General features: G+C 51.0%; 1 protein-coding gene across 4 annotated transcripts in view; it reads right to left on the minus strand.

Annotated features, from left to right (window-relative positions):
- Nucleotides 1-13,273, minus strand: part of SLCO2B1 (solute carrier organic anion transporter family member 2B1) — a 51,734-nt gene that overhangs the window by 17,499 nt on the left and 20,962 nt on the right. For all 4 annotated transcript variants that reach the window (XM_045555465.1, XM_045555463.1, XM_045555466.1 and 1 more), the window contains exons 6-7: nt 13,020-13,118; nt 10,689-10,879 (exon numbers count right to left, since the gene is read on the minus strand). In XM_045555465.1, the coding sequence (XP_045411421.1) occupies nt 10,689-10,879; nt 13,020-13,118 (290 nt within the window). The remainder of the gene's footprint in view (nt 1-10,688; nt 10,880-13,019; nt 13,119-13,273) is intronic.

The following is a 13,273-nucleotide window of genomic DNA, read 5'->3' on the forward strand; positions in this document are numbered from 1 at the left end:
GCCCACACTGTGAGGTATGCCCACTGACACCCTGGACGGTGTCCCTCCACCTGGGTGAGGATGGCCTGTGTGCAACTCCTGAAGGAGAGATCTATTCTATTTTTAAGAGACAGGGTCTCGCTGTGTCACCCAGGCTGAAGTGCAGTGGCGTGCTCACAGCTCCCTGGAACTCCTAGGCTCAAGTGATCCTCCCACCTCAGCCTCCTTCCAGAGTAGCTGGGACTATAGTTGTGCAACATCATGCCTGGCTAATATTTTTTTATTTTTTGTAGAGATGGGGTCTCACTATGTTGCCCAGGCTGGTCTCAAACTCCTGGGCTCAAGCAATCCTTCCGCATCAACCTCCCAAAGTGCTGGGATTACAGGCGTGAGCCACTGCACCTGGCCTAGGAGAGGTCTTTTATCCTGGGGAAGAGAAGACTTGCTGTGTGTGAGAGGGGGCTCAGGGGGAGGGGAGAAAATCACCATCTTCTGATTTTCAGAAACAAGGAAGGAAATGATAAATAATGGCCAATGCCTACTAAGCACTTACTACATGCCGGGTACTGTTCTAATGACTAACGCATAACTTAACTGAAACCTCACGACAACCTTCTGATATAGATACCATTAGAATCCCTTTATCTCAGGTGGTAAAACTGAGATGCAGATGAAATAACTTGCCTTGAGTTGCACAACTAGTAAGTGGTCCAGCTAGGATCGGCACCCAGACAGCCTGACCCTGACTCCAGAGCCTGAGCACTTTGCTGGTCCAACCTAAAGGAAGGAGGCTGCCAAGGCCACCGGGTGCCCAGGGTGTTCTATCTGTATTCCTCCAACACAAAAACGCGGTAAGGTAGGTACGATTACTGTGCATATTTTTCAGATGAGGAAACTAAGTCTTGAAGTTGCTACTGGCATGGGGTCATTCGAACATAAGCGATCAAGCAGGGTCTGATTCAGCCACACTTTTCTATGCAGGCTGACATCAGAATTAGAAGTAACAAATTCCATGGAAGAAGACTTGAGCCCAGCCTAAACAGCAGCATGGGCACCCTGGCAAGAAGTGAGTTTCCCGTAACAGGAGTGTGCAGGCAGAGGCTTCCCCACGTGGGTCCAGGATGCTGGAGGCCCCGGGAGGGCTGGTTGGGCTGGAGAGCTCGCCCGGGCTTTGCTGCTCTTGCCTCCTGTCCCCGTGTTTACTGTGATGTCCCCCCAGGGCTCACCAACCTCTAGCTGGTCTGACACCTTCTATTTCTTCTTCTCCCATCTCATTTTTCTTTCTTTCTTTTGTAGAGATGGGGTCTCACTATGTTGCCCAGGCTTGTCTCAAACTCCTGGCCTCAAGCAATCCTCCCTCCTTGGCCTCCCAAAGTGCTGGGATTACAGGCATGAGCCACCACACTGGCCCCATCTCCTTTTTTCTAAGGTCCCTCATGAGGCAAATATTGGATTTTCCCACATTTCAGAAGCTCCATGCCTGCTCCCACCCCAGGGAGGAGGGTGCTCTGTTCTGAGCTTCCGTCACCTGGCTCCCTGGTGCTGGCTGGCCCAAGGCTGACCTGTCCCAGCAGGACAATTCATTCAAATGTGAATTCATGTGTGCTTGCTCCCCTGGGCTTTTTCCTTTCTTGTCTCTTCTTTCATTCCAGCAGGGAGCAGGTTCTGGGTTTCCCCTCCTCGGTGGAGGTTCATGGCAGGGCACAAGACAGTAATCAGGCTGCAAGATTTTCTTTCCTGGCTTTTGTTTCTTGAACTTGAATCCATCGAGAAAATTCTGCTGGGTGATGGGGGGGGGGGGGGCGAGGAGAGAGGGAGGCCTCTGAGGATGAGGGGAAGAGAATGTCATCCTCCCTACATCTAAAAACTGGAAATGAGGATGGGGCAGGGACCAAGCAGTCTGTGGGTTCCAACAGCAGCAAAGAGCCACATACTCTCTGAAACAGGGCACAAGGAAGCCGTTCACTTCCAAGAAGCAGGCTGCAGGCTGCAGGCTGACCTAGGGGAGGCTGGGCTCCCACGTTCCCAGCCACACCAGGACTCCTTCCCAGCATGTTAAGGGGGACCACATGGGCCAGGATGGCAGGTGGGCATCACTGTAGTGACCAGGGTGGGTGGATGCTGAAGTCTGGTGGGTGGGACCTCCTAGGTGCCTGGGCACAGGGTAAGACTTTAGGACTTTTGCTTCACTTTGCTGGGAGAGCCCTGAGAAAGGCTGAGGTTAAATTTCCTGATGATCTGGCATGATGGGCATTCAGAGTAGAACTTAAGTTGATTTTTAAAGAAAATAAAGAAATATCTATTTTATCCACATTTAGGTTGGAGTCAAACCCTGTTAAGTGTGTATCTCCCCTGCTGGACCCTGAGCTCTGCAAGAGCAGGAACCAGGTTTTCTTGTTCTCTGTTGAAACCCTGGTGCCTAACACAGGGCCTGGGGCGAAACAGTGGGCATCTGATAAACAGCTATTAAAAGAGGGAGGGCGAGAGATGGCTGGACCCAGCCATGCGTGCAGCCCATGCAAGGCTCTTGGAAGAAAAACAAGAACATCAAACAAGACGCGATCTGGCTGCCAGGGAGCGCTGGGACCGCTAATGGTTCAGAGACAGGCAAAGGCCCACACGGAGCACTCCAGGGTTGGCAGAACTGAGACTCCAGGACCACACTGGGATGTGGGCTGGTGGCTACGTAAGCGTGAGCCTGCTCCATCTTCACTGGGACCTGCAAAGGACGGAGACTTATGCTCCTTCACATGTGAGCAAACAAGCTCTGAGGTTAGGCAACTTGTTTACACCCCACAATTAGAGATGGCCAGACTCAGATCTGAGTTCGAGTTTGCCTGAGTAGAAAACTCACAGTCCATCCACTAAGCCCTATCAGCCAGCAGCCCTGGCAGAATTAGGAGGTACCGTCGTGGCGTGATTTGAAGGAGCCTCACATCTCACCGTTTAAGTCTTATTTCTTTGGGCAAGGCACCCTGGGTCTATTCTTCATTTGTACCTCAGAGCTGCGCTGTCTGATAAAGCTGCCACCTGCCACGTGTGGCTCTAAGCACTTAAAATACGGCTAGTCCAGATTGAGAGATGCCATGAGTATAAAATACACATTGCATTTTGAAGACTTAATATGAAGAAAAAAGAATGAAAAATATTTCATCATTAATTTTTTATATTTATTATATGCTAAAATGAGAATATTTTAGATATAGTGGGTTAAATAAAATATATTATCAAAATTAATTTCTTTTACTTTTGATTGTGGCTACTGGAAAATTTAGAATTACATGCGTGGCTCACGTGATATTTCTTTTGGACGTGCTGCCTTAAAGAGAATTAGGGAATCTGTCTGCTCCTGCCTCAGGCCCAGCCAAGCTCTGGGAAAGCGTCTGCCCACACAGTGGCGGGAGGGGCCTGCGGAGCTGCGGGAGAGGGTGCGAGGAGCCCTGCTGTCCCAGGAAGGCAGGAGGAGGGGTGGGGACAGAGTCTTTGGAGTTCCTTGCCTGGGTTCCTTGTCCCCACATAAACAGCAAAAACAACCACAATGTCATCGTCTCCCCGTGTGGTCTACGCTGCTCTTTCACATCCACCGTATCATTTCATTCCCACAACAGTGTATCTGGTGCAGGGATCATCGCTGCATCTATTTTACAGAAGAGAAAACTGAGGCCCCAAAAGAACAGGTGTCACCCTGGGAGTTATTGGCAGAGTAGGTTCTCAAACCCAGGTCCTCTAGTCACCCTGTCTCACCTGTCTCCTACTGTGTAGGAGGAGATGGGATTTGGAGACAGGAGGGGAGGGACAGACTTTCAGGGCCTGGGTGGTCAGGGAAGGCATCTAGGGAGACGTGAGATTTGGGATTTGAATAGACAGAAAGGGAGAGGTGTTTTTTTGTTTGTTTGGTTGGTTTTTGGGGGGGTTTTTGTTTGTTTTCCCACCATGCCCAGCTATTTTTTTTTTTTTAGAGATGGGATCTCGCTATGTTGCCCAGGCTGGTCTTGAATTCCTGGCCTTAAGCAATCCTCCCGCATCAGCTTCCCAAAGTCCTAGGACTATAGGCATGAACCACCGTGCCCAGACAGGAGAGGTGATTTGAAGCAGGGGCACAGTATGAGCAAAAGCATGGTGGTGGGAGCTTGTGTGTAGGATGCAGTGGGGGCAAGAGATGGACTGGAGCCAAGCCAGGCTAAGAGATATGGGCTTTATTCTGCGGGCGTTGCGAGCCCTAACTGTCCTGAGCTCCTGTCCTCTGTGCTCTCCGTGGGTTTCTGCCTCTTACCGCTAATCCCACTAATCCGTGTCGAGGACTGCTGACTAATAGTGGGCTCTAAAAACAGGAACATTGTGCTCTGCTCAGAGGAGGGCTTGGTGTACAACCCATCTGGGCTGTGGTTTGCCCAGGTCAGCAGGCCTGGATTGAAGGGGCTGTTGGAACTTCCCCTCTTGGCACTCTGTGCTGACCACAGCAAGCCTGCAGGACAAGGCACGCTGTGTGTGGCTCAGTCCACAGAAGGCTCTACTGTCCGCTGGGCCTCCAGGGACCCAGAAGCTACCCTTGGAGGGAGCTGAGTTCCTAGAAGGCTCTGTCCTGGTGCTGGGTCCCCAGTGCCACGGAGCAGTGCAGACTCTGGTAGGTAATACGGAACTCTCTGCCCGCCCTTGGCTTCTATGACACAAGTCACAGGGACAGGGGTAACTGCTAAAACTTTCTACCCCTCCCATGAGATAGTGTTTTTTAGCAGAGTGGAGATCTGAGCTTCTATGGGGAATGAAACACGCTTCCGGCTTTGGCTACCAGAAATCTCAGAACCAAATAAGTGGCTCAACCATATCAACTGAATTAATCTTTATGGTCCACACATCTATGTTGTTCCTCTTATTCTGTTAATCTTTTGCTCTTATTTATATTTTCCTTTCTCCTTAGTCTTGGTTGGTTGATTGATTCATTGATTTGGTACAGGTCCTGGAATGAGTTTTCCTGGATTTGAATCCCAGCTCCACCATTTACTAACCATGTGACCAGGTTATTTAATCTCTCTGTAACTCGAGTCCAGGTGTACAATGGAGGTAATAACTGTACCTACTTTGTAGGGGGGTTATGAGCATTAAATGAGATAATACATACAAAGGTCTTAGAATACTGCATGGTGCAAAGTAATAAATGTTAGTCTAATTGCTACCATTTTACTGGCACTGTACCTGTGTTTGGTATAAGCTGTCTTAAACTTTTTATGGAGTATAGTGGAAGTTGGCTATAGAAAGGCATCGAAGAACCACAATGAGCGATCCCCTCACACCTGTTAAAATGGCTATTATCAACAAGATGAAAGGCAAGTGTTGGCGAGGATGTGGAAAAAGGAGAACCTTGCACACTGTTGATGGGAATGTAAATTAGTACAGCCACTATGGAAAACGGTGTGGAGACTCCTCAAAAAGTTAAAAATAGAACTACCTTACAATCCAGAAATCCCACTGCTGGGTGTGTATTTCCAAAGGAAAGGAAATGAGTATGTGGAAGAGATATCTGAACATCCATGTTCACTGCAGCACCGTTCACAACAGCCGAGGTACGGAATCAACCTGAGCGCCCATCAATGGAAGGCAAAAAAAGAAAAGGTGGCACATGTACATGATGGAATAGCATTCAGCCTTTTTTTTTAAAAAAAAAAGGAAATCCTGTCATTTGCAACAATATGGAGGAACCTAGAAGACATTACGCTAAGTGAAATAAGCCAGGCATAAAAAGCTAAGTACTGTGTGATCTCATTTATATGTGTAATCTTCAAAAGTTAAACTTATAGAAGCAGGAAGTACAATGGTAATTACCAGAGCTTGGGTTGGGAAAGGACTAGGGAGATGTTGGTCAAAGTACACAAAATCTCAGGTAGGCAGGAGGAAAATGGTCAAGCCATCTATTGCACGTATGATGACAACAGTTACTGACAATATATTGCACACGTGAAAACCACAAAGAGAGTAGATGTTAAGTGTGCCCACCAAAAAAACAGTCAGTATATGACTGTCTGCATGTGTTAAACAGCTTGATTTAGCCATTCCACAATGTATATGTATAGTAAAGCATCATAGTGTACACCATAAATACATATAATTTTTACTTGTCAATTAAAAAATTTTTTAAAATTAAAAAAAATTTTTTCAACCTATAAGCATATTAGAAAAAAGTCAATTTTCCTATTATTTTTCCCCTTAAGATCTGGTCTGATCAGGGAAAGAAGCCAAGAGCAAGCACTCGTGTTTACTGGGCCTGCGTGTCTGGCATTGAACCACTCACCTCACCACTTTGCCTCATTTCATTCTTACAAAAACCCCAAGATCTCAATGTTGTGGTTATACCCATTTTACGGATTTCAGAATTAGTAAGGAGCAGAGACAGGCCACTATGGTGCAGACCCCCTGTGTCCAACATCTGCCACAGCTGGCCCCGTCCCTGCTACTGCAGGTGCCTCAGACTGAGGAAACTCGGATGGTGCCTCTTGGGCCAGTTCAGCTACCTTGTGTCTCTCTCCTCTTTGGCCTCAGTCTGCTCCTCTGTCAGATGGGGATATTGAACTAGATCAGCTAGTTGTTAGCAGCAGAACCTTTTTCCCAATTGAAATCTCATTCTAAAGACTAGGATAAAAACACATAAAAGCAGAACTACTGGAATTGAAGTGAGAGAGAGAGAGTGTGTGTGTGTCTGTCTGTGTATAGGGGGATGGAAGGCCCTTAGCCCTTAGGGTTCTGTGGGGTACAGTTTGAAAACTACTCAAGCAGTCACCCCAAAGTGGCCTCCAGCCCGGATGTCTGCGGAAGCTCTATGTGCACTCTATGTGCCGAGGGAGGGGCCCTTCTCAGCCCTCTGGGGCCAGATCCTGGCCTTGTACAGACAAACGCAGGGACCAGTCAAGCTGGCCAAGTTCTGGGCACATCCTTGACCCTCTGTGGGCCTCAACCCCTCCATCTGTGGGATGGAGTGGGGGTTGCACTGGGTGATCACTCAAGCCCTTCGACATCAGAGACTGGAAGTCACAAGCCCTGGACTGCCAGGGATGGGGAGGGACACAAGAGGGCACCTAGGCTGAAAGAGAGGGGTCTAGAGGTGGTGCCTGCAAGGAAGGGACACAGGGGACAAAAAAGACCGGCACCACCTCAGAATTCAGACACTGCAACGGGAACACAAGTCCCAGGGAATGGGGCCCTCCAGGCTGGGCAAATTCCAATAGACCAGCCCTAAGCCCTGACTTTGAAGGACCATTGCCACCTCCCACTCCTGTCCCCACCCTGACCGTTCTCCCAAGGATGTGCATTGAGGCTGATAACCAGCAGGCAGCAGACTCATAGACTGGCAAACTCTTAGCCCAAACTGTAGCCATTTAGAAATGTGAATTTGGGGAGTCTCAGACCATTTGAGGCACAGAATCTTAGAATAATAGAGCACAGGTACTTGAGAATCTCTATTAGGAACACAGAACTTTAAAACCATATAATTTTAGAATCCCAAGCTCTCAGAGACATCGCAGAAATAGCAGACACATGGACGCCTGGTAAACAGGAGGCAAGGGACAGTCACAGAGTCCAGTGCTCAGAGGCTGGGCAGGGACAGGGACTCTGGACGGGAAAGGCCTCCCTGCCAGAAGTAGCTGGCTGGGCCCCTCTTAGCCCCTGACTCGGCCCCAAGGGGAGGTTCTCAAAAGGACCAGAGGTCACAGAGGGCACAGGAGGGTTGCTGGCTGAATGGGGACACTGCCACCACAGGAACAGATGGGGACAGAGGATCTGTCAGGGAGCCCCAAGAGACCATCTCTACTCCACAGACCTTGCAGAGCCAACTGCCAGGAGTCCTGGGGCCCAGTGGGACCTTAGGGACTGGCTGATTGCAGATAGGGAGACGGAGGCCTAGAGAGAGGTCAGGCGGGCCTGTCCTGGATCACTCATAGGAAAGTGTCTTGGTGGCCACCTGAGCTCTGAGGTCACAGATGTAGGGACAGACCCTAAGGCAGGAAGGCAGGGCTCCTGTCCCCTCCCATGCCCTGTGTGCTGTGCCCCTACCCACCCTCCCCACTTCATCCTCTTTTCTGTGGGGACTGTTAATGCCCCTGCCCCAGGCAGGGAACCCCACAGTCATGGGAGAAATAGGGACTATGTTAGCAGTTATCCCCTGTCTCTGCATCTGGCCTTCCTTCGCTGCCTCAGAGCTCCTGGGGGCAGGGACTGTGGGATGCCCCCTCCTGTCCTCCTGTAAAAATGCTCATGCACTGCTCCAGCAACAGGGAGCCATTTGGAGGAGACAGCACAAACCCATCAGAGCTGACGGGCCTTGTCCTCTCTGCTTCCCATTATACAGAGAAGGAGACTGAGGTCAGAGACATTCTCTGGGTCCTGTGATTCTTATATTACATACCGCCATCTCCTGGATAAAACTGTAAAAATCATGTCTACTTCTAGAACGGTATTTAGGAGACCCCTGAGCCTTGAGCCTGGGAGGCGATGGATGCCTGAAGAAACTTCAGAAATAGCCCTCCCCACTTTCACTTTCTCCCCTTGCCCACCCCTCTCCCTGCAGAAGAGTCACATCCTCTGTCTGGGGACCTGGACTTCCTGGCAGCCGATTTTGCCCAGTTGAGCCTTTCCTCCTGGCCCCCCGCCTCCCGTCAGTGGCCCTAGCGGCCGGCCAGCCACGTTACTGCAAGCAGCCCGGGGAAGGCAGCCTCAAGGAGGCGGAGGAACAATTCCTCCCACATCAATATTTATTGCCCGAGAGCTGCTGGAAGCAGATCATCATGTTCCCAGCCCTCGATTCTTTAAAAAGAACCTCTCACCCCCTCACCTCGGCACTCCCCACCCCCCGTGTGCTGACAGAATGGATTCAGACAGCCAGACAGGTTCACAGCTGGGGAGCCGGGGTTTCAAGGCATTGCAGAGATACAGCTCTTATAATCCGAATCTCTGAATCATGGCAGCTTCGACTCAAGGAATCGTGCATTCTCAGAACCCGAGGTGGGCAGACTTGCTCCGGGAATCTAGCCTCAGCATCTTACACAGCAACACAGAATGGGGAAGTGACTTGCTGCTCAAGGTCACTCGGCAGACATGTGACTGAGCTCAGCACAGTCTCCCATCCCCAACTTTTACTTCTTCCACCCATTCCCCCCCCATCGCCCAAATGGTGTTCTACTCTGCTCAAATTCAGGACCAGCAACCAACAACCCAGGCTCTCTTCTTCCTCAATGATGACTCCCAATTCCAAGAACTCTTCCCCAAGTTCCAAGAATTCCATCTCCTCCAACTGGCCTGAGTGAGCTAGGCAGAACCGGGAAGGACGGTCTGTAGTTCCAAGCTGCCTTCTTCCCCTGAAAGTGGTTTCTGCCCAGCACCTGCTTCCCCCGCCTCTGAGCCAGCTGCACCCCGTCCCAGCATCAGCCCAGTGCACCGCTATCGCAGGGACTTCCCTGGCAGAGCGGCACCCAAGTCTGAGCAGTCCTTTTCCTGGGACCCTCAGTGTGTCCCCAGCCCCTCACCATCAGGGCGCTACTTCCTGCCTGGACCACCGTCAGCCGTCTCGTCCGGCTCCCTGCCCTCAGCCTCCCTCCCACCTGACAGCAAACATGTTCAAATACGCCAACCTGTCACAGTAAAGAGAAATTTTCTCGCTGCAAAATAGTCAACAGGATTTTTTATAAACTGTCCCTTTGAAATGAGAATCACTTAGCAACAAGTAGCTTAATTTATGACTATGATTTTCTTAACAACCACCTCCTATACTTGGGGAAAGAGGAAATCTAATGCACAGATTTTCAGAATGTAATGAAATGTGTGTGAGTATTAAAGAAAAGTTAATGAAGTTTATATTAGTGACATATAATTAAACTTAAAAGAAACCATTTTTATTTTGTCATTTTCTTTTTAATTCAGAGCCAGTTTATTGTTTTTTGGGCCCTGGAAAATTTGGAGGCTCCTGGTCTGGAATCACCTATCCTGCCCAATGGCTCACATGGTGCTGCCCTCTTCTACCAGCTTTGTGACCTTGGGCAAGTCCCCCCACCTGGCTGGGCCTCAATGTCCTCTTCCGAGCTGCATGGGGGTTCCATAGACATCCCTGGAGCATCAGATCCATTGCTGTCTACCCACTGTGTACTGGTCTCTAGTGTCCACCTGGGGCCTCCCCCCAAGGAGGCACTCAGGACATGTTTCTCCCCTTCACTGTCCCTGAAAGGGCCAGGTTCATTACTACAGCCAAATCGTTGGCCCAGGCTGTTCCTGCACCCAGAATGTCTGTCCTCTCCTTCCCGCGCTTTGGCACATCACTCAAAGTCCAGCTAAAGTCCCTTCCTTTCAGGGAAGTTTTCCCAGACCCTCCCACCCACCGTTCAAGCGCTTAGCATTCCTATGGCATGTTCTGAATTTACAAAACTTTGCAAAGACAAGCCCAGCAGTGGGGTGCAGTGCTCCTTGGGAGGGGCGTGAACTCCCACAGGCGTGGGTTCTCATCCCAGTGCCGCCCTTGCTGGATTTGTGATCTTGGGTAAGTCACTTCCCTCTCTGGCCCTTGACCTCCTCTGCTGTGGAAGGGGCAGGTGTTATTCACCACGCAGGGCTGTGGGAGGGTGCAGTGGTGCCTGGGGGGAGTGAGCCTGGTAAGCTGTGAAGTGCAGTGCCTGGGGGATGAAGTGTAATGTTACAGAGGACAAGTGAGTGGGGCTGGAGCCTGGGCTTACCTTGCTGACAGCTGAGGATGAAAGGGCCGAGACCTTTCGCCGGAAGTGAAGCTCATGCTTCTCCTTGGGCATCTCCCTGGGGAAGAAGAAGTAGGGGATGGCAGCCAGGGCCACCAAGCCAGCGGCGATGAGGAAGCCCAGCCACCAGGCACCCACCCATCGGGGGTCCTTTGTGGTCAGGCTGATACCACCTGAAAGAGAAGACCATGGTGATGTTAGGGTCAGGGGAGGCTGTCACTTCTAGGCCACTACCCTGGGACTGGCCTCTGAGACATAAGGCAGCCCAGGCTGGGAGTCAGGAGACCTGAGTTCCAGTCTTGGCTCTGCCAGTCATGTCCTGTGTGACCCTTTCTGGGCTTGGCTTCTTCAAGTACCAAGGCAATGTAGCCTAGTGGTCAAGGTCATGGGCTTTGCAAATGGACTGCTAGGTCTGAATTCCATTACTGACTTATAACCTTGGGCAAGCTACTTAGCCTCTTTGTGCCTCCATTTCTTCTGTGAAATACAGATATTAACATTTCCTATATCACAGGATTGTTGTGAGAATTGAAGAAACTAACACATGGAAAGCACTTAGAAGAGTACGTGCTATAAAAGTGTTTGCTCTTCCTCCTCCTCCGTCCTGTCACTGTTGTGATGATGATGATTATTATTATTAAATTAATGGTTAGGACTTCTGTTGTGGTCCTCAGACCTGCATGATGATTAATGTCCCCAGGGAGACTTGTCAAAAATACCTGGCCTTAATGAAGACCTGCTTAGAATGACCACAGGTGGGGTGGGAAGGTGACCAACTTGTACCTTTAAGGAATTGCCCAGGTGGTTTTGATCCCCCACCAGGTTTAATTAGGACTAGATTATCCAGGTGTACCTCCTGACTAGCGTGTACAAATCTCCCATCAAACATCCAACCCCAAGGCTGAGCCAGGCACATTCTCCTTCAATCCCCACAGCATCCGCAAGTACTGTATAGACATGCAGACTCGGGATCACACCGACCCCTTGTGCCGAGCTGGTTCCCAGTGCTTGATCCTGCGCTCCTGGGCAGGGGCCAGAGCACACAGGTGGCACTCAGCAGTGTGTCTGGAAGGCGCGGAAGGGCTTGGCTTCTGCACTGATCAGACCTGATTCCCTCCTCACTTACCCTCTGCCCTGCTCCCGTGCCAGGTTGGCGAGAGCTCACACATGCGTCTCCCCAACTCCTCCACTTCTCAAATGCCTGCCTGTGCCTGCAGCAGGTATCATCCGCCCATTCCATGAAATACCCCATGATGAAAAAGGACTTGGGAGTTTCGGCCACAGAAATGCCACATCTGCCTATGGATGCCCCGCCTGCCAGGGTGACGTCAATAGTGTTGGAAAATGCCCCTTTTCCACCCCTGGCTCCCCAGACTTTCCTTCAGGAGAGAGAGGAGTTGCAACCAAGGCCCAGACATGGCACCTTTTTCTAGAAGGAAGAGAGGTGGGGCGGGGCTATCCCTAGTGACTGCTGTACGAGCTGCCCAGACTTGTCCTGGCTGGAGAGGCCCGTGGGCAAAGGCTGGAGAACAAGAAGCAGCATCTGCGTGTTCATCCAGCCATACACCATCACCCGAGGCTTCCAAGGCCTCCAGGAAAATCTCCAGGTGCGACAGGACTTCCGAGGCAGGAGGCAGCTGAGATGCCGTGGTGACATGTTCTAATGGGAACCCTCTCCTGGCCACTTTCCACCCAAGCTTCAGTCCCACTCCTTGGCCCGCTCTGACCACCACCTGGATCAGAGATCACCATTTCCCAAATGGTGCCCCTGACTCTGGGGTAGTCAGAACAAGAAGTGTTCTCAGAGGTCACCCAGGGAATGTCCCATCTGAGAGAGGCCCAAGGTAACGCAGCAAGGCACTGAGTCCTGTTCTAAAAGTGCTCTGCAGTGTGCCGTCGTCCTCTCTATTTTACCTGAGTCTCGATTCCCGCTAAAGACGGGAGCTCGCTGCAGGCCAAGACAGCATGATCTGTTGGCCCCACCGCAGTGCGAGCATGGGCTGAGGGCGCGGGGAAGCAAGTGTGAAATGGCACCGACTCATAGCAGTAGCAGCGACCACGACCCCTCATCTGAGGGTGCTCTACAGTCTGTCCCCATCCTCTCCCTGGATGCCAACTGCGGCTTTGGGAGAGAGGCAGCGCAGAGCTTACCTCAGAGACGGGAAAGCTGAGGCTCGGAGAGGTTAAGAGGCATATCCAAGGTCAGTGGTGTTGCTGGGATTTGAACCTAGGTCCCCTGGCTCTATGAGACCACCAGTTAGCTAGCTGGTATCTGTGTGTCCCAGGGGACAAATGTGTGCTCCTGGGGCTCACCTTCTGGCATCCGATCAATGTCCACATAAAGGCGTAACATGAGGCTGCCCAGCCCGTAGGCCATGCCTGGCCCCATCATGGTCAGTGCAAACAGGATGCCTGCAACACAAAGCCTAGGTTAGGACCCTGTGGCCCTGGCTTCCCTCCACGGATCGGTGCCCGCCCAGTCTCCGATGGGCAAGAACTGTGCATCCCCCTGGTCTACGCTGGAGAACTGGCCAGATGGGGCAGAGGTCAGGAAGTCCATACTCAGC

The sequence above is a fragment of the Lemur catta genome, chromosome 7 (assembly GCF_020740605.2).
Source record: "Lemur catta isolate mLemCat1 chromosome 7, mLemCat1.pri, whole genome shotgun sequence".
Lineage (NCBI taxonomy): Eukaryota > Metazoa > Chordata > Mammalia > Primates > Lemuridae > Lemur > Lemur catta.